General features: G+C 43.0%; 1 protein-coding gene across 3 annotated transcripts; it reads right to left on the bottom strand.

The window, feature by feature from the left end:
• Positions 1–6,447: 6,447 nt before the first annotated feature.
• On the bottom strand, positions 6,448–16,930 carry LOC123507135. 3 transcript variants are annotated; one of them, XM_045259747.1, is made up of 10 exons: positions 16,870–16,930; positions 15,657–15,995; positions 14,551–14,642; positions 13,432–13,551; positions 13,057–13,202; positions 12,436–12,503; positions 11,968–12,216; positions 10,703–10,879; positions 7,379–7,608; positions 6,448–6,784 (listed from the first exon to the last, which is right to left on the bottom strand). In XM_045259747.1, the coding sequence occupies exons 1-10, from the start codon at positions 16,887–16,889 to the stop codon at positions 6,603–6,605; spliced, it is 1,623 nt and encodes a 540-aa protein (XP_045115682.1). In that variant the 5' UTR covers positions 16,890–16,930; the 3' UTR covers positions 6,448–6,602. The 3 variants fall into 3 exon arrangements, with proteins under 3 accessions (XP_045115682.1, XP_045115683.1, XP_045115684.1); XM_045259748.1 differs by lacking the exon at positions 16,870–16,930 and adding an exon at positions 16,223–16,776 and having other exon boundaries at positions 15,657–15,982; XM_045259749.1 differs by lacking the exon at positions 7,379–7,608 and having other exon boundaries at positions 6,642–6,784.
• Between the last annotated feature and the right edge of the window lie 2,762 nt (positions 16,931–19,692).

Genomic DNA, 19,692 nt, shown 5'->3' on the forward strand with positions numbered 1-19,692 from the left:
AGTGAGTCTATTTATTCAAAACAGTCAATACAAACAATAAAATATTTACTATGGTGGCTATATTAATAATGATAAGTCTAGATACTTGCTTATACAAAATGTTAGGGAGACCAATTTTTGTAAGCCGAAAGCTCCAGGTCACAGTGTGAGTATCTGTAAAAATCGGTGGACGAACAGAGAAGCGTAACGGCGTTCCCGCCAAGCACATAGTGAAAAGTTCCCTATGCTTATCTAAAGATGAAGTTACTGGAGCTGCAGCAGCACTGTGGTCGCCCGTATGCTCGATTGCTCGTCCCACTACTAATCGCCGTCGGTTGTCGCTAAATTCACGAGCAGCAGCAGCAGCAGCAGCAGCAGCAGCAGTTGTAGTAGTTGTGTAGTAGTAGTAATAATAGCTGATAATATTTATTATTATTATTATTATTATTATTATTATTACTTTTGTTATTATTATTATTATTATTATTATTATTATTATTATTATTATTATTATTTTTATTATTATTATTATTATTATTATCATTAATTTTTTTTTTGGTAGAAGTAGTAGTAGTAGTAGCAGCAGTAGAAGTAATAATAGTTAATAATATTTATTATTATTATCATTATTATTGTTATCATCATCATTATTATTATTACTTGTTATTATTATTATTATTATTGTTATTATTATTATTATTATTATTATTATTTTTGGTAGTAGTAGTAGTAGTAGTAGTAGTAGTTGTAGTAGTAGTAACAGTAGTAGCAGTAGTAGTAGTAGTAGTAGTAGCAATAGTAGCAGTAGCAGTAGCAGTATTCACGAACGAAATAAAAGATAAAATCGGTTCCTTACATTAAGAAACAGTTTTCCTAACTATATAATTTTCTAATGAAAGTGACATTTGTCATTCTTTTTCCATAGCGGCTGTCATTGAGACGAGCTGCCGCTGACTTTTCTTTTTTTTCATAAGGCCTGCGTCTTCTTCCTCTCCCCCTCCGCATCCCCCTCCCCCACCCCCATGCTTCTCTCTCTCTCTCTCTCTCTCTCTCTCTCTCTCTCTCTCTCTCTCTCTCTCAACCCCTTCAGTACTTGGATGCATTTTCGCCATGATTTTTGTGTGTGATTACACGATTTTATTGACATTAGGAAGGATCTATGGAGGTCAAACGATTAATGGCCACAGTCTTTTCTATTTTAATCCCCCACATGAGTTTCTGAAGCTGTATAAAATCACCAAATAGTAGGCAGAATGAATATGGAAACGCGTCGTGGTACTCAAGGGGTTAGATGAATGAAATCAACTCATAGGAAGTTGGAAATACAGAAGCAGGTCGGGAGTCACTTATTTATGCGCAAATATAAACCTTATTCATCAATATGGTATAACAACTAAAATTAATATTCATGTTAAAAACCCGTAGACTGTTTATTTATTTATTTATCTATTAATTAATTTATTATTTATTTTATTCTTTTAAGCACCAATCTGGAAAGAATGGATGGAAGTACTCTGCTCTCTCATCAAGATTACTTTTCAAAGACTACAAAATGATTACTCATATTCTCAAATGTACCTTTCGCTTTCAGAAGTGTGGAATTCACGTCAAACTATCAATAGAACTATAAAACCCTCTGATCTTTTTAGGGGTAGCGGAGATACGAGACCAGCACATTTAATTAGGATTCCGAGATTTGTATACGAAACTACCTGAAACATAACCAATAACACTACCGTTGTACTAACACCATATAAAATGCTTTGCTCTCTCACTGCGACCATTTTCTAAGGCCACAGAGATGATCAATAGGGGTTACAAGCGGACTTTTCTCTTGATATTGCAGAAGACTCGAGAATCTGTCACAAGAACCGTAGAATCTTCCCTAGAAACCAGTATAACCTCATTTAGAGTCATTTGAAAGTAGAAAGTTTCCGGCGTAGAGGTGTTTCAGAATGTAAGGCAGTGTTCAGCTACAAGTATATCACATCACTTTTCTTTGGTCCATTTTCTGAAACGCTCTGTTCTCTCACCATCACTGCTTTCCAAAGGCTCCAATTGAAGATACTCGCGTTTTTAGGAATATCTTTATGGTTCTGGTGATAAGTTTATTTAAAGGAGAAATTGTCTTGAAAACCCAGCTATGTCTCTATGGCCTTGGAAAATAATTGTCGTAGTGAGAAGGGAAGTCATTTCTATATATAAATGGGCATTTTGTGGCTGTCCTTAACTTCAGATGCCTTTGAACGTGATGTGACGTGCTAAATCCTTCACAATATACAGTCAATTTGTGAGTGGAACCAAAGAACACTGGTGTTTATATATTACCGAGTGAGAATCGTTCACTGTTGATGAGAATATTGTTACGTTCACCGGTTAAATGGGTAAGATTGGGATCGGGGAGCCGGTGAACAATAACAATAATAAAAAAAAAAAAAACACTGCAGCTTCAACTAGTGAGGATATGCAAAGGGGCACTTAAGAAGCTATTTAATAACCCAATGACAATGAAACTGACATACACATATACATATAACACACAAATAAATACAACAATAAAGAACCCAACTTAATACCTAACAATAATACTAATCCTATATGGAGGCAATGTGGAAAAAAAAACGGGACGAGGGGAAGTGATACTTATGAGGTGTCGCAGTGGTGAAGTGTTGGGTGATGTGGATCCCACGATAGTCCAAGAGACGTTGTGTTCACTGGTTGAGGCCTTGACCTCGACTGACTTCCAGAAATCAGGGAGCTCGCTTAACACTTCCGCTTGAGTCAGATGAGGCCGCATGAATCCAACTTCGGGACAGTAGCGGGGCTTCATGAGACGGTGACGTGGAGGCTTCATGAGACGGTGACGTGGAAGGTTCACGAGACAGTAACGTGGAGGGAAGGTGGAGAGGTGGCGAACGAGGTAGCAAGCGGAGGAGGTGATGGTAGTGGAGTATGTTACGGGGCCGGAACAATATCCGCTCCAGAAATGTTTTGCTCTCTCACCACGACTATTTTCCAAGATCCCAGAGATGACTAGCGGGATTTTCAAGAGTGTTTCTCCAGTTAATAATGCAAAAATCTTGTCACTCTGTCTCTAGAACAGAAAAAACACCTTTAAAAACTCGTGTACATTTAGATAAAGCCTTTTGAAATAGTGGAGGTGAAGTACAGAAGTGTTGGAGTATACGAGACATATGGACCGCAGATGTAGCCTATGATGGATCGTGACTGAAATTTGTACGCTGTAGTGTGTGATGTGAATGTATTGTTATTGTATTGGTCGCTGTGATCAGTCTGTCTACCTCTTTATCGCCAGGGAGGAAGACGCGAGGTAGAAAAAGCAATTAAGGGTACTCTATGATGGGAAAGCATTCGGCAACCCGCTAAAGTATAAAAGAAAAAAAAAAGACAAACGCCCTTTATTTATTTATTGTTTTAAGTTTTTACGTCCGGTTTTCCTGTTAAAGGAGTCAGAAGGACTTTGGTTTTGGCATATGGGAACCGTTACCCCAAGTAGATGCCGTTCCTAACCTCGAACGGTGGACAGGATTCGAACCTGTGCGCTTGAGAATCACAAAGCGGGAGAGATTCCACTGTTCCACGGCGGCCCCTTTATCATGACAGCTTTTTCCTATACCGTTAGCGGGTTTTATTATTATTATTATTATTATTATTATTATTATTATTATTGTTATTATTGTTATTGTTGTTACTACTGTGATTGATTCTTGCCGTTTTATCATTGTGAGCTACGCGGATTACCTTTGCGGCGGCAACAGCGCGAGTTACCAAGACAACTCCCTCCTCGGTGCCAGACAAGGAGACAAGTTTTTTTTTTTTTTTTCCGCAATTTTCCAGACAATCTCAAAAGAAGAGTAACGTTTCCATCTGAAGCTTAGGTTAGGTTAAACCCTTCAGTACCATATTTATTCTGACTCTGGTGATTTTCTGCAGCTTCAAAAACTCATGTAGGGATTAAAATAGTGAAGACTGTGGTCATTAATCTTGTGACCCCCACAGACCCTTCCTAATGTCGAGAAAATGGTCAAATCGTACACAAATCTTAAGGTAAAAATGTGTTCCAGTACGTACTGAAGAGGATAAGTTACATGCAGTTCATAATTTCACCACTAATCTTGTCATTGCATAGATCAAGATTTATTGCCCAGAAATTAAGTGTCAGGAAATGAGTGAGCTCAGGTTATATCCATTATACTTTTCTTTGTCCTTCTTTCTTTGTTACCTAAGACAGTTCTGTTCAAGGGCAACAAAAGGACCTGTATCTGTAACACCTGCACTGCAACTCCACAGCATCAGAATGACGCCCGTATTCAGAAACGCCTCCTCTCACTACGACAATTTTCTAAGGCCAAAGAGACAACTAGCCGGGTTTTCAAGACAGTTTCTCCTTTTTGTAAACTAGAAATCTTGTCAATCTATCACCAGAACCATAAAAATAATCTTGAAAAACACGAGTATATTCATCTGGAGTCAATTCGGAAAGCAGGGACGGTGAGAGAGCAAAATGTTTCAGAATACGAGCCTCAGTGAGCCGCGTCGAGGAGCAGCCAGCACTGTATTGTCACCCTCACTGCGAGCTGTAACACCACTGACCGCGAGGTAATGTTGATTAATCGCAGCGCAGCAGGTGAATAACGCCTCCCGCTGCGCCTCACGACCACAGCCTCACGGGACTCGCCTCTCCCACCCACCACACGCGCTGCCTTCACCAGTAATGGAAACTATACGATACGGTAGTGTGCGCTTTGTAGAGGGAAGCACGTACTTTGCGGCTGATGTGTGACTGCTAACCCGTAATTTCTGGAGCACTTTGTTCGGTATACATACTTTGCACAGAGAATTTCATACGTTGCGACTGATGCTATAACTTTTACTTACTTTTTATTTTTTTTATTTATACCATGTGGGCTTTTCACGGGAGTTTATGGGCTAAAGGGGATACTTTTTAGGGGTACCTCCTATCTCAAAGCCCACCCGCTAGGAAACCGTTGCCCCGAGTGAGAAAGCCCAACCTACACTCAGACCGTGGAAAGGATTCGAACCCATGCGCTTGAACCCTTCGGACCCCAAAGCACGCATGGTTCCACTGTACCACGGCGGCCCCCGCTTTATAAAGTAAGACATGCATGTATACTTTGCTCACCACCGCTAATGATGTGCTATTACCAACATTTATATTCTCATTACTTTGTTTTGATGCGTGCTATCTTTGTTCCCTCTTTCCTCATGTAGTACATTCAGAATAAAAGTTTCACGCCTCATTCACAAAATATACAAGACGATTTGATACACAGAGGCTTACATATTTACTGTTGGAAGAACATTTGAGCCTTGGCCGAGTGGGGGGTTTCCCTTGAGCTGTGCATGGTGTTGTGTCTTTACAGGGCCAATTGTTGCTCATCTATCAGGGTTCAAACGACACCTTTTTAATGGAGGACTGGTTTCGGCACTGTTAGAAACTATTACCCTCAGTGGATGCCCTGAGTGGATCTTGGCCAGGATTTGAACCCGTGTGCCTGAAGACTCCTATATACTGTAGGCTGACTGGCACGCTTAATTCTACTGCGACAACAAAACAATGACATAGATTCAATCGTCCCTGACTGAGGAATGCTAGGTACTCTGAGATTCTGCTGGTGAAGAGCTTTGAGATTCTGCAAGGTGAGGAGTGAATGGGTTATCAAGTAGTGGTGAGTAAGTGGAATACAAGCAGGAATCAAGTTGTTAGCTGTTAGACTTATTAGTACAGAGAAAGACGAGGACATAATCGGAGAACTGCTATTAAAAGAAGAACTGACTGAAGAAAGCAAGGCGGTGATATACGAGATGAGCAGAAACAGGGAACGAGAAAGAAAAATACTTGGCACGACCAACTGAACTGAAAGCAGACCATGCAGTGAGGAACAGTAAAGATCAGAGAAGAGCTGGTGCAAAGGCAAAGCTTCCCGAACGACACCTGACCTGGCCTAGTGCAAAGTACTTAGGGCCGATAGGTGCGAACATGCGTGCTTCGTGAAGGGACTGCCAGATGCCACGAGTAGGCCTGACGGCTTCTTGCAACTAACCTCCTTTACTTGTATTCCTGCATGTATTCTTAAGCCACAAGAAGCCACGTTCATCACTCAAAAGACGAACCACTTGCAAGTCTGAAGTACGAGACAAGTGTAACAAAAGACCGACAGAAGGTGGCTCACACAACGAGCGGTGCATGACTGGACTAGCTTCAGTGGTCTGCTTGTTAGTGAGGAGCCATTAGAGAGCGTGAAAAGAAGACTACAGATAAACATATGGGAGAGGATGACTGATTGAAATATGTAAGGATGGCGAAAACACTCGGTGTCTGCTTGTTAGTGAGGAGCCAGTAGAGAGCGTGAAAAGAACACTACAGATAAACATACTGGAGAGAATGAGTGATGGAAATATGTAAGGATGAAGAAAACAAAGGCCTTAAGAGTTACTACATAAGATCAGACTATAAGGCAGTAGAGAGCTCATGTTTAATGAATGAAATCAGCCACAAACCACAACCACACTACATTAGATAAACTACCACGCTACGCTACACTACATTACATTACATTACATTGCATTGCACCACTACCCTACACCAAGTTCAGCGTGGCCATCACCTTGAGCGCCCTGGTGGTGACTTGTTTCCTGTACTTGAGTAGCGTGGGGTCAGAGGCGAGGGTTTGGTTGCATTGCCCATCACAGTTCAGCTTGAAGTGTCCCAGAAAAGCTTCCTCGGGGGGTACATTCCTCAAGTTATTAGGATTACACCGACCTGTGGAAAAAAATATACATGGATTTACCAGAGAGAGAGAGAGAGAGAGAGAGAGAGAGAGAGGTGGCCAACAGGATGAATATGCAGAACCGGCTGGCAAATTGAATCACTGGATAACAGAACTGGCTGATGAAATGTCTCAATGGTTACAAAATGACTAATGAACTGTCTCCCTGGCTGAAGAATGGCTTGGGAAATGTCTCAGTGGCTAAGGAATGGCTGAAGAAGACTGACATTGCCACACGCTTGTCACCCGCCAGTTGGTCACTTTTCTCCACCCTACCTTACTGAGGGGAGGGTTGAAGGTTAGCAGACAGAGGGAAGGAGAGAGTGAAGAGAGTGGATGTGTACACCAATGATTCAGGTCTTATTCATCTAATAGAAATCACCATACATTATTTAACAAAGCCATCTCCAGTATCAAACCATACAGGGTGGCGTGCCACAAGTTAAGTAATAAAAATATTGTATCTTGCCCATGTATATCCTTACTTAGCTTATTGGAACTCTATTTGGTCTACTACCTATCCTTAGACATAATAAAGCGTTTAAAGTGTGTATGCACTACAGCAGGACAGAGGGAGGCCCGCTCACCTTTCGTACACAGCACCGGCCCGTGAGAGAAGACACCCCTCACAGCATTCATATCGAAGATGGGTTTGAAATTTCCTGGGAGGGGCCTTTTCATGTGCTCCGCCTGACGATGAGTGTGACGCAGTGCCCACAGGGAATCTGGCAGGTCTGCAGCCTCCCTTCCCGGCCCAATGTTGTTGTAGAAGTAATTCCACTGCAGTCTGAACCCCGCAGGTGCCTTTCCTCTTATGCTGCAAGTAGTGAGCGACAGTTCAGCGCGGATAGAAGTGTGCTATTCTCTCTCAGGCATATTTCATTAAAGGTGATAGCCAATTCGGCGTTAATGATTTTCTTTAAGGTATTTTCTCTACACCTTAAAAGTGTCTTATTCTTTTTCTCAAGGGGCTTGATGGCTTCGCCATAGGTAGCCATGTCTGCTATATCCGGATTTCGGGTCTCTTGACCCTTCCTCAGTAGCTGATGGGTTGGTGTTTCCTGTGCCGTGTCTGGAGTAGAAGTGACTCGCTTTGACCAGTACCAGTACCAGTATGAGGGGATAAGACAGGTTGGGTGAAAGAGTTTTAGTTGGGAGGGTCTAAAAAAATTGGGGAATAAAGTTTTGGTGAAGAGAAGTACAGTGGTAGAGTAAAGTTGACGGGCAAACCGTCATGCTTTTTTTTTTTTTCCTTTTTTAATTACATGTGTGAGCAGAGGTACCTTATTGTAAACTAACTATATTCCACCGTAGTTGTCGTAACTCCCCTCATCCTCCACCCGCTGCCGGATGTGAGGTGACAGAGCCGGTGTCCTCCATCCCTTGCAGGGACGGAAAGTGGTCCGTGGCGAGCCACCCTGCTCTGCACAACCGCTGAGGATCCACCTGCCCGCCCCGCAACTCAGGGCGCGGAGCAGAGGTAGAAGGGGTGGAGAAACAATTAACGAGGCATGTGTATTAATTTGTGTTTTCTTCCAGGTGGTGTACTGTATGCCGGTAGAGTGGGTTGATGTCTCCGTGGTACTAAGTGTTTTAAGGTAAGTGTTTGTTAGATATTGGTATAGAGTGATGTTGGTTCTTGTATGTTTAATGTTAAGCTTGGTTTTTTTAACCATCCGTGTTGTCTCTCATTGTTGTAGTTTAGTGACTCGGCGTTGTTGTTGTTGTTGTTGTTGTCTATTGTGTCCTGTGTTGGACACACGGGCATGGAGAAGCCCGTCAGAGATCTGCAATTTTTTTTTTTTTTTGGGGGAGAGGGGTTATTCAGCGCGGGGGAGGATATGTTTTATAGAGCGCTGCCAGTGTCTGGATGGGGGTGTGATCGATGATACTGGCAGCTGTAGTGATTTGGTCAGCGTCAGCTTGAAAGTGACGCAGAGATATGGTAGCAGGGCATCGCAGGACGTAATGTAGCAAAGGGTATAGCAGTACGGGCGGGGTTCGACATCTGTGTGAAGTACCTGGGAACGACACAGGTATCCAAGCAAAGGCGATGTAGGAAGGCGAGATCAAAGATGGTTGGTTGATGTTGAGGAGCGATTTGATACCCATGGGCGGAGGAGTTGCCTTCCTCAACGGTGGTGTCAAACAGGTGTCGTGTCTGTTCTCGAGCAGACTTGCTGATAGCGTCGGCAACGAAGGTATTGCTGCATTCGGTGCAACGATGCCATGTGAAGGTGGATGGCAGAGAGCAGCTGAACATTGTCTTGGGGCAGAGTGTGTTTGAGAGCTTGAAGGCTCGAGAGAGAGTCTGTGAGAATGTGTATTTGTTTACGGCCATCATCACAATGCGTCTCGCTGGCGTATACCCACCTGCCAGCTTCAGCAGCGGCAAGGCGTGGGCTACGGCGCCGCTGGTTGGTTGGTTCGCTTGGCGCATCGTCTCCTGGTGCAGCTGCAGAGCTGGGTTGCCTTTATCTTCTCATGCTCGGCAATGCTTGTAGGTCTACTGCTTGTATGTTCAACCTCGGGTTGTTTTCTTTTATGTGGAGGGCTTCTATAGGATGGACAATCTCCTTTCGTCTGGGCAGCTGTCGATGATGTCAGTGTTGTCTTCTAATTCTTTCCTGGTGATGGTGGTGTGTTCTTGTTGCAAGTGGTTCTTCGGGGCTCCAGCAGTTTAGTGTAGTGCTAGTCGCCGAGAAAGCTTTGTAGTGATCTTGCCGATATAGGTTGTGAGGAGGATTTCGCAGTTTCCTCGTTTGCAGATGAACCTATATACGACGTATGACTTCTGCATTGCTTCTCTCTTGGTGTTGGGGCCGTTCTTGAGGAGGAGATGGCTGGATTTCTTATTCTTGTATTATATTTGTAATTTTACTTTTCTGCAAGGATCAGTTGGTTTAACGTTGTTCTTGATGATTCTTTTCATTATTAGTTCTTCTTTGTGCGCCGATGAGTAGAAGGCCCGGTAGAAGAGGACGATGTCGTTGTCTTCCGCGGTGGTGGCGTTGGCGTTCATCTTCACCGTAGAAAACAGTGTAGACGGCCCCATGCCCTTTCTCGACATATTCGTGAAGCAGACCGACGAGTCCTTCAACACAGAAGTCTACGTTAAGGCCACAAACCCCGGACACTGCCTTAACGGTAAAAGTGAATGCCCGCAGCGATACAAAGACTCCACCATCGGTGCATACATAAGACGAGCTCTTACACACTGTACCACCTGGAGTCAAGTTCATCAATCAACAACGGACACAGGGAGAATGACATGGCACGCCAAACGAAGAAAATTTTGAATAAAATGGTATAACGCCAACGCCACCACCGCGGAAGACAACGACAGCGTCCTGTGGCGAAGCCATCACGCCCCTTAAGAAAAAATAAGACACTTTTAAGGTGTAAAAAAATACCTTAAAGAAAATCATTAACGTCGAATTGGCTATCACCTTTCATGAAATATATATATATATATATATATATATATATATATATATATATATATATATATATATATATATATATATATATATATATATATATATATATATATATATATATATATATATATATATTCCCCACAATGAAGCAATTTTCTTCAGTAACCTAACAATTTCAATAAAGGAGAAGTTTCAAATTGTTTCACTTCAGGTCAGTACAGCACTCGTCTTACTTCAGCATTTCCTCTTATTTACAATTAAACAGTTGTCTTAAATTGCTTCGCAATACCTTGAAAAATTTAACTTTTTCAGTAAAGCAGTGATCTCAAATTATCTTACTTTTCAATGCAATGTAAATTTCCTCTCTTCTTAGTGAGCCAGTAACAAGACTATACACATTCAATCGTGGAGGTGAAATGAGCATCTGTACCTGACTTACTCACCCACTCACAGACTCACAGACTCACGCACCTTGCAATGAGGTCATCGAGGAAGTGGGTGAAGTTGTCGTGGCGGGGCAGGATGGGCACCTCGTCCGGGTCAAAGTGGGCAAGAAAGCGATACTGGTGCATGTGGCGCAGAACACAGTCAGTGAAGTACACGTTCTCCTGGGCAAACATCTTATCCCGTTCCATCAGAGTCCATAGCCTGAGGGTGCGAAGGTGTTGGCGTAAGCAAACCGGCAACTACTGACGGAGTGATAGGTGACATGAGTGAGTGATAGGGAGCGTCGGGAAGCATGAGTCTTAATTGCGTCTTTTTTTTTTTTTTTTTTTTTTATATAGCCTATAGCGTCAGTAGGTGTACTTGAAGAGTATGGGAAGCGCTGTTCAACTTCCACCCATTAGCGGCGCAGGCAATTTTACTTATAGTGGTATCCATATTAGGGCTCATATCACCACCCAAACGCGTATTTGGTGTAAGGCAATTATATCTCCACCTAGAACCTGAGTAACATGGTGACATGCAAGTAACTTTTAAACCACTCGACAAATGACCAAGTTTCCAAACGGCACGTGATGGGATTCGAACATGTACGCATGAACGTCTGCCCCCGGACCCCACGCTAACCACCTTATCCACTACGCCACCGCCTCCCTATCTATCCCGCCATCACCTGCACACTTGTTCAGTATCATTGTTATCATCGTTATCTTCATTTACGTTTCAAGAAGGATCAGGAGTGCGAAGAAAAGATATAAAAATAAGTATGTCGGTGCTAGAGTTTATACACAAGTAGGCAGTTCTAGCTCCGGTCACAGTGGCGACGCCTGCGTGATGAGTCAAGAGGTGGCAGGTGAGACCATGTGATGTGTTGCCGAGCTGATAAGCCGTGTGTGAACCACTCGATGAGATAATACGCAGGTGTGTAGATACAGATTGAGGCGCAGGTGGACAGAGTGTTATCTCACCTTGACTTTTTGTTTCACGTTTTTTTCACTTTGCAACACACACACACACACACACACACACACACACACACACACACACACACACACACACACACGCACGCACGCATGCACACAGGTATACCCCCACACATACATCCACCCACCCACATACAAACATACACACACACACACACACACACACACACACACACACACACACACACACACACACACACACACACACACAAACGTTTTGCCAGAGATGGAATAGAAAGAAATGCCTGTACTCTCAATAAAAGACCCCTCGCCACGCCCCTGCTGGGCCATCCCTCCCCCGGGACTCACCTCCTGAGGTTGGGATCGTTGACGTAGGGCGGCGGGTAGGTGTAATCAGTGACCTGCACGAAGCCTTCCTGCGTGTAGTGACGCAACACCTTGCTGATGTTTGGGTGCACATCAGTCACGTAGAGGAACACCTGGCTGAAGCCCTGCGCCCTCAGCAGCTCCAACCACTCCACCAGGCGAAGCGAGAAGTCCTCGTGGTAGTAGAACAACGCCGGCCCGCACACCGCCGCCGCCCACCCACGCACCCGCCTGCGCCACACACCACACTTCATTACATTTGCACCCAAAAACCTTACTCGGGGTTGCCACCAACTATCTATGCTGGAATACATCAGCGTACCCCTTTGTAGCTACTGGCCAGAACCACTCTTACATAAAGAGAAGAAAAAGACGTAGAATGACAGAAGAAAGCCTTCAGACTCATTCAGTATTGGTTCACAGAGAGACAGGAAGCAGGCAGCGACTCACGTGATGGGGTTGCGAGGCGCCACGTGAGACCTGTAGGCAGACACAAGACGCTCCCTGGCACCGATCACCTACAACAGGAAGCACCACTTGGTTCATGCCTGACTACTGACCTGCTATAGTCCCGAGTGATGAAAACGCAAAACTATAAGTAAGTTTGCTAGTTTTCTAATATTTTCATGCACTTTTTTATACCATACAGGTTAGTTACCCCGGCAGTACACAGACGCCCTTTCGCACACACTACCAAAGTGCTGGGCTCAGACTGTCAAATCCAGCTTCACCAGCGAAAATGTTCTGTCTTTAGTGGTAATTGGAAGACGACTGACACTCTCTTGAAACGGTGTAATGTAGAGAGTAAATTAATGCTACAAACACACTCTTAGTAAACTAAGAACCGTGTTCAGAAACACTGGTCTCTCACAAAGACTAATTTCAAAGTCCACAGACGTGATTAGTATGGTTCTCGCGAGTAATTTATTAATAATAATGTAAAAATCCTATCACTAGTACCATACACACAAAGAAATGAATAAATAAAAACCCGTGTAATGAAGATGCAGTGGTGAAGTGTTTTGAACAATCATTAGACATACGGAAAACAAAGCAGAGTCAGCGTGGCACCTTGAGCAGATTGCTGGCTGGCGCACAGGGCTCAGAGACAAGCGAGACAGCGAGGGGCACTCCGTGGCTGGTGTCTGGGGGCAGGGCACAGCTCAGCAGGTACGGCATCTGGCGGTCACTGTTTCTGTTCTGGTAGTCTAGGAAGTCTGCGGGAAACAACAACACAATCTGAGCCAAGGAACACAAACAAACCATTATTCTTTGAAAACTGAAGTACAATAGTACATACCAGCAAGCCAAGTCTTTCCTCAGAATGAAAGAAAACGAGAGGAGAAATGACTTCTAGTAAGCAGAGAACAGAAAACTTGACTATTCGAGAACCGGCGAACTGTTTCCTTTAAAGACTAAAGCATGACTTCCTGACGAGGGACTCACCCATGCTAGTAACTCTGACAGGCAGCGGCGGCGCGTCTGAGCTGAACCAAATGTGGCACCAGGCAAGAGGAGGAGCCTTGCTTCTCGACACGCCCAGTAGCCTGAGGGACGCCCTGCCGTCTGGAAGGGAGAGCCAGATGTAGTACTAAGAGAGTGAAGGAGAGATGGTTATAGGTAAGGACCAATAATACATACAGTATACGTACACAAAGCAATACAGATCGATCCGTATGGAGAGAGAGAGAGAGAGAGAGAGAGAGAGAGAGAGAGAGAGAGAGAGAGAGAGAGATAGTTAAGGACGGACACACACACACACACACACATGTTCATGTCTCGAAAGTGTGTGTGTGTGTGTGTGTGTGTGTGTGTGTGTGTGTGCACTTAAGAATTATTCTCTCTCTCTCTCTCTCTCTCTCTCTCTCTCTCTCACACACACACACACACACACACACACACACACACTGCATAGTGATGTGCTAGAGTTGACCTTGGCAGGTGGAGTGAGGCAATGGTGTCGTCTTGTAATTTACAGCAGGAATACTTTTAGGTTTTACGAATTTTTAGTGTGTGTGTGTGTGTGTGTGTGTGTGTGTGTGTGTGTGTGTGTGTGTGTGTGTTTACTCATTTGGTTTTGAAAAATAAATTGACTTGTAGTACTTCAAAAGATTCAAAGTACCAAAATACGTACTGAGTGATTCATATTTCCTACTCTCTCTCTCTCTCTCTCTCTCTCTCTCTGTGTGTGTGTTTCACTGTATGATCTGCTGCAGTCTCTGCCGAGACAGCCAGACGTTACCCTACGGAACGAGCTCAGAGCTCATTATTTCCGATCTTCGAATAGGCCTGAGACCAGGCACACACCACACACCGGGACAACAAGGTCACAACTCCTCGATTTACATCCCGTACCTACTCACTGCTAGGTGAACAGGGGCTACACGTGGAAGGAGACACCCAAATATCTCCACCCGGCCGGGGAATCGAACCCCGGTCCTCTGGCTTGTGAAGCCAGCGCTCTAACCACTGAGCTACCGGACGTGTGTGTGTGTGTGTGTGTGTGAGTCACAGTGACAGTCACACATTACCTGCGTGCCGCCATTCAAACCCACTCACACACACCTGTTCCTGGATCCAAAAAGGCGGAATACAACAAAAACCTCTCGTTGGTATCAAGAGTCGCTCGCTGCCAGAGTGTGTTATCCCAGTCAATGCTGTTGGAAGAGACGTGACCTTCTGTAGCATGTAGGATATTGCGCGGGTGGATAAGGTGGTGAGCGTGGGATCAGGCAGACGTCCACGCGTAGGTTCGAATCCCACCACGTACAGCCTTAAAACACTTTGCCATTTGTCAAGTGGTTTAAAGTTACCTACATGTCACCATGATACCCAGGTTCTAGGTGGTTACACTCAAGATGAGCTTGGGCGGTGATATGGGCCTTAATATGGGTACCACTATAATTAAAATTGCTTGCGCCACTAATGGGCGGAAGCTGAACACCGCTTCCCATACACTCTTCAAGTGTGCCTACAGGCGCTATAGGCCTTACCGTACAAAAAAATAATAATAAATAAATAAAAAAAAAACATCACCCACCACCACCACCACCATAACCATCATCACCAGTAGAAGTAGCAGCAATAGTAGTAGTAGTAATAGTAGTAGTAGTAGTGTGGTGGTTGTGGTGTCATCAGGCACAGGTGTTGATAACAAGTGATGAAATAATAACAAGAGGAACAACAACAATAGTAATGATAATACTGAAAATAATAATATTAATGATAATAATAATAATGATAATAATAATGATAATAATAATAATAATAATAATAATAATAATAATAATAATAATATTGATAATAATAATGATAATAATAATAATAATAATAATAATAATAATAATAATAATAATAATAATAATAATGATGATAATGATTGAGCATGCAGAAACAAAATGTATGCTAGTAGTATAAATGAAAAGAGATGGCAAGCACAAACTGATGTTGTTAGGTGACGCGTATCAAACCTTGGAGGAAGGATTTGTCATTCCTCCACGCCACAGACCCCTGCTGCAGCCGTACAGACTGACAGGCACTCAGCCAGTGACAGCCACGCACCATAACTAAGCTCTAGAACAGACACACACAGCTACACACAAAGTCCCATGCACGCCTTGCTGCCTGCGTGCTGTACTACCATTCACGAGGAACACAAGCGATACGTTTACCTTTTGATGTTCGGGAGCAGGGAGCACTGCGACTTGCTAGCCTTGGCACCGAACAACAACTCTATAGCCAGGTTCGGGTGTCGGTCCTTCAACTCCTGGGCGGTGGTGGCGTTGGTCAAAGGCACGGAGATGTTCATGAACGACGTTATCCAATCTGGAACACGCCACGCCCTGGAACACTTGCAGCCCGAGGGAGGGACACTGCCAGAGCTTTTAGTGGATGTGGGAAGGAAGTGTAAGGATCGTGGGAGTTCGGCTAGAGGGATGGACTTAATGTCCAGTTGGTTGACCAGCACCACCATGAAGAAGATGATGACCACTGCCACCACGGCAAAGACTCTGAGATAAAGCAAGAACAGTTGTAAAGAAGAAGATGATGGAAACGATGAACAACAACAACAACAACAACAACGACGAGGACAACAACAACAACAACAACAACAACAACAACAACAACAACAACAGGACAACAACAACAACAACAACAACAACAACATCAACGACGAGAACAACAACAACAACAACAACAACAACAACGACGAGGACAACAACAACAACAACAACACCACGGCAAAGACTCTGAGATAAAGCAAGAACAGTTGTAAAGAAGATGATGGAAACGATGAACAACAATAACAACAACAACAAAGGAAAAGGAAAAAAAGAAAAGAGGCCACCAAAATTACAATTCACATCGCACGGTTCTTTCCTTCCTGACACACCGCTGGACACGACTCCTTACACACACGCACGCCACTCCCAGACATTTATAGTTCTTTACACAGCCGCTTGCAAACACTGTACTGGTAAGACAATAAGTAATCTCTCGTTACAACCACATTCTCTATCTTGTGCGGGGCCTACAAACATCGTCAGCAGTGCTCTTGGTGTTGTGACTTGCTGGATATCGCAGTGACATGGTTTGAACAGGAATAACTTTACATACAAAGCATAACACTCGCCGGACGTCAAGGAAATGTATCGCCAGATGACCTCCGTGCAAAGATCAATAATAGCAGCCAGGATAGAATTTCCAAGCTACATTGTAAAGGAAGGTCACGTGAGCTATATACTCATTAAGCATTCTGTCACAATCTTCATTGCTTTTAAATACTGGAGGAGATAATAACACACACACACACACACACACACACACACACACACACACACACAAACACAAACACACATATACAGGTAACCAATTGTAACTCACTTGCACAACGTTGCCATCATCCAGCGGCCCTGCAAGCAAGATTAGATACGATTATGTAGAAATGCATCGAAAGAGAGAGAGAGAGAGAGAGAGAGAGAGAGAGAGAGAGAGAGAGAGAGAGAGAGTTGGGGGGAGGGGGCAGTGAAGATGACATTTTTTCCAAGGCCTCAGAGAAGGTTAGCCATGAGGTTCCCGAAGTTGCCAAGAGTATTAAATTTTGTTGTGTAAGACGTAGGAATGCTGTTCATCTGTCACTACACCCGTAAGAACACGTTTAGGAATCTGTGCCACCTCAGTTAGAGCCTTTGAATAAGATGGAGGTGTGGCGAGGAAGTGGAAACAAACCGAAACGGAGCACAGTGGCAAAAGCGCAGGAAGGAAAATTTTATGTAGGGAAGGGCGGCAGGCAAGTGTCCCGCAACATTATTACTTCAGATGGTTCTCCTTTATCGTATCTTAATATTTATCTTATTTCCTTTTTATAACTCTCTGCTTAACGATAACCTATCAAAACAAAAAGATCTCTTACAAAGACCACGACACTGAACAAGCATCATGCAGTAATTTACCAACAGATGTCATTAGAAGGTTGTAAATGAAAGGACATCATGAACACTAAGCAGGTGTAGCTATCAAAATAATCAGTGGGTCTCTCTCTCTCTCTCTCTCTCTCTCTCTCTCTCTCTCTCTCTCTCTCTATATATATATATATATATATATATATATATATATATATATATATATATATATATATATATATATATATATATATATATTAGAGATGTATCGGATGTTGAACTTCAGAGAATATGCAGATATCATTTTGCGGATGGATGCAAATGTGGATGCGGATATCAGTCTCTGCTAAAATGCTTCGAAGGCAAAGTCTTACCAAACTGATGACCTGCCAGTGCACATGTACTATGTAGGACTTATGTTCAGAAAGCCAGTTTACAACTTATGGATCAGTATTATAAATTTTCGAGATACTTAACAAATGTGGAAAGAAAACTATTTTATTATAATGCTTCAGTGCATTAAATTCTAGTAAGAAATACAACGAAAAGCCATCTATAATAGTAGCAATGATAATAAAACAATAGCTAATATTACCCTCCCTCCGAGAAAATTTGTTCATTAGCAACGCACTATATTAGCAGAAACACCTGGCGACAGGAAAACTCATGCGATATGCCGGCAATGTACAGTACGTACGTTGTGTGTGTGTATTCACCTAGTTGTATTCACCTAGTTGTAATTTTACAGGGCCTGGGTATCATACTCGTGTGGCCCCGTCTCCATATCTACACACATCCAACTTTCCTTTAAAACTATGCACACTCCTCGCTGACACCACCTCCTCACTCAAACCATTCCACACCTCCACACATCTTTGTGGGAAACTATATTTCTTTACATCTTTCAAGCATATTCCCTTGGCTATCTTTTTACTATGCGATCTTGTAGTTCTATTTAAGTTTTCCTCTCTCAACATCATTTGCTCATTATCCACTTCATCCAGTCCGTTCAACAGTTTATAAACCTGTATTAAATATTCTCTTTCTCTTCTTTGTTCCAAGGTAAGCAAATTCATTTCTTTTAATCTCTCCTCATAGGTCATTTCTGCCAATTCTGGAACCATTTTTGTTGCCATTCTCTGCAATCTCTCCAACTTCCTTATATGCTTCTGTTTATAAGGGGACCAAACCACTCCAGCATATTCCAATCTTGGTCTAATTACCGTACTAATTAATTTCTTCATCATATCTTTATCCATATAATGGAAGGCTAATCCAATATTTCTTTTATCAAATTATACGTTTCTCCAAACATCTTATCAATATGAGCCTCAAACTGCCCATGGTCTTGTATTATCACTCCCAAATCCTTTTCCTTTTCCACCTTTTTCAACACTACTTCTTCACCCATCTTATATGACCCTCTTGGCCGTCTTCCACTCTTCCCCATCTCCATCACATGACTTTTGCTCAGATTAAATTCCATTTGCCACCTCTTGCTCCACTCCCAAATCCTATCCAGATCTGCCTGTAAAATTTCACAATCTTCTTCACTCTTCACACACCTACACAACTTCGCATCATCCGCAAACAAATTAATATAGCTGTTTACTCCCTCTGGCATGTCATTAATATATACAAGGAAAAGTATTGGTGCCAACACTGAGCCTTGTGGGACTCCACTCTCCACCACCAACCAGTCCGACTTTGCATCCCTTATTACCGTTCTCATCTCCCTCCATCTCAAGTAGTTTTCCATCCACTTTAACACTTTTCCTTTCAGTCCTCCATAAATCTCTAATTTCCATAACAGTCTCATGTGAGGTACCTTGTCAAAAGCTTTCTTTAAATCCAAATATACACAGTCCATCCATCCCCTCTCTCTCTTGTATTTTGTCAACCACTCTTGAATAAAAGCTCAGTAGATTTGTTACACATGACCTCCCTTTCCTGAAGCCAAATTGATGATCCGATAATAACTTATGATCCTCCAGGAACCGTATCCAATATTTCTTTATCACCCTCTCACAAATCTTACCGACCACACTTGTTAGAGACACAGGTCTATAGTTAAGAGGCTCTTCCTTACTGCCTCCCTTATAAATGGGCACCACTTCAGCTCTCTTCCACTCTACTGGTACTTCCCCTGTTTCTAATGAACACCTTATAATATCATATAATGGATCAATGAATTCTTCTCTACACTCCTTCAATAATTTTCCTGAAACTTCATCTGGTCCCATCGCTTTATCATCTTTAAGTTCCTCCAATATTTTATATAACTCCTTTTTAGGTATCTTAATGT

The sequence above is a fragment of the Portunus trituberculatus genome, chromosome 21 (assembly GCF_017591435.1).
Source record: "Portunus trituberculatus isolate SZX2019 chromosome 21, ASM1759143v1, whole genome shotgun sequence".
NCBI classification, from domain to species: Eukaryota; Metazoa; Arthropoda; class Malacostraca; order Decapoda; family Portunidae; genus Portunus; species Portunus trituberculatus.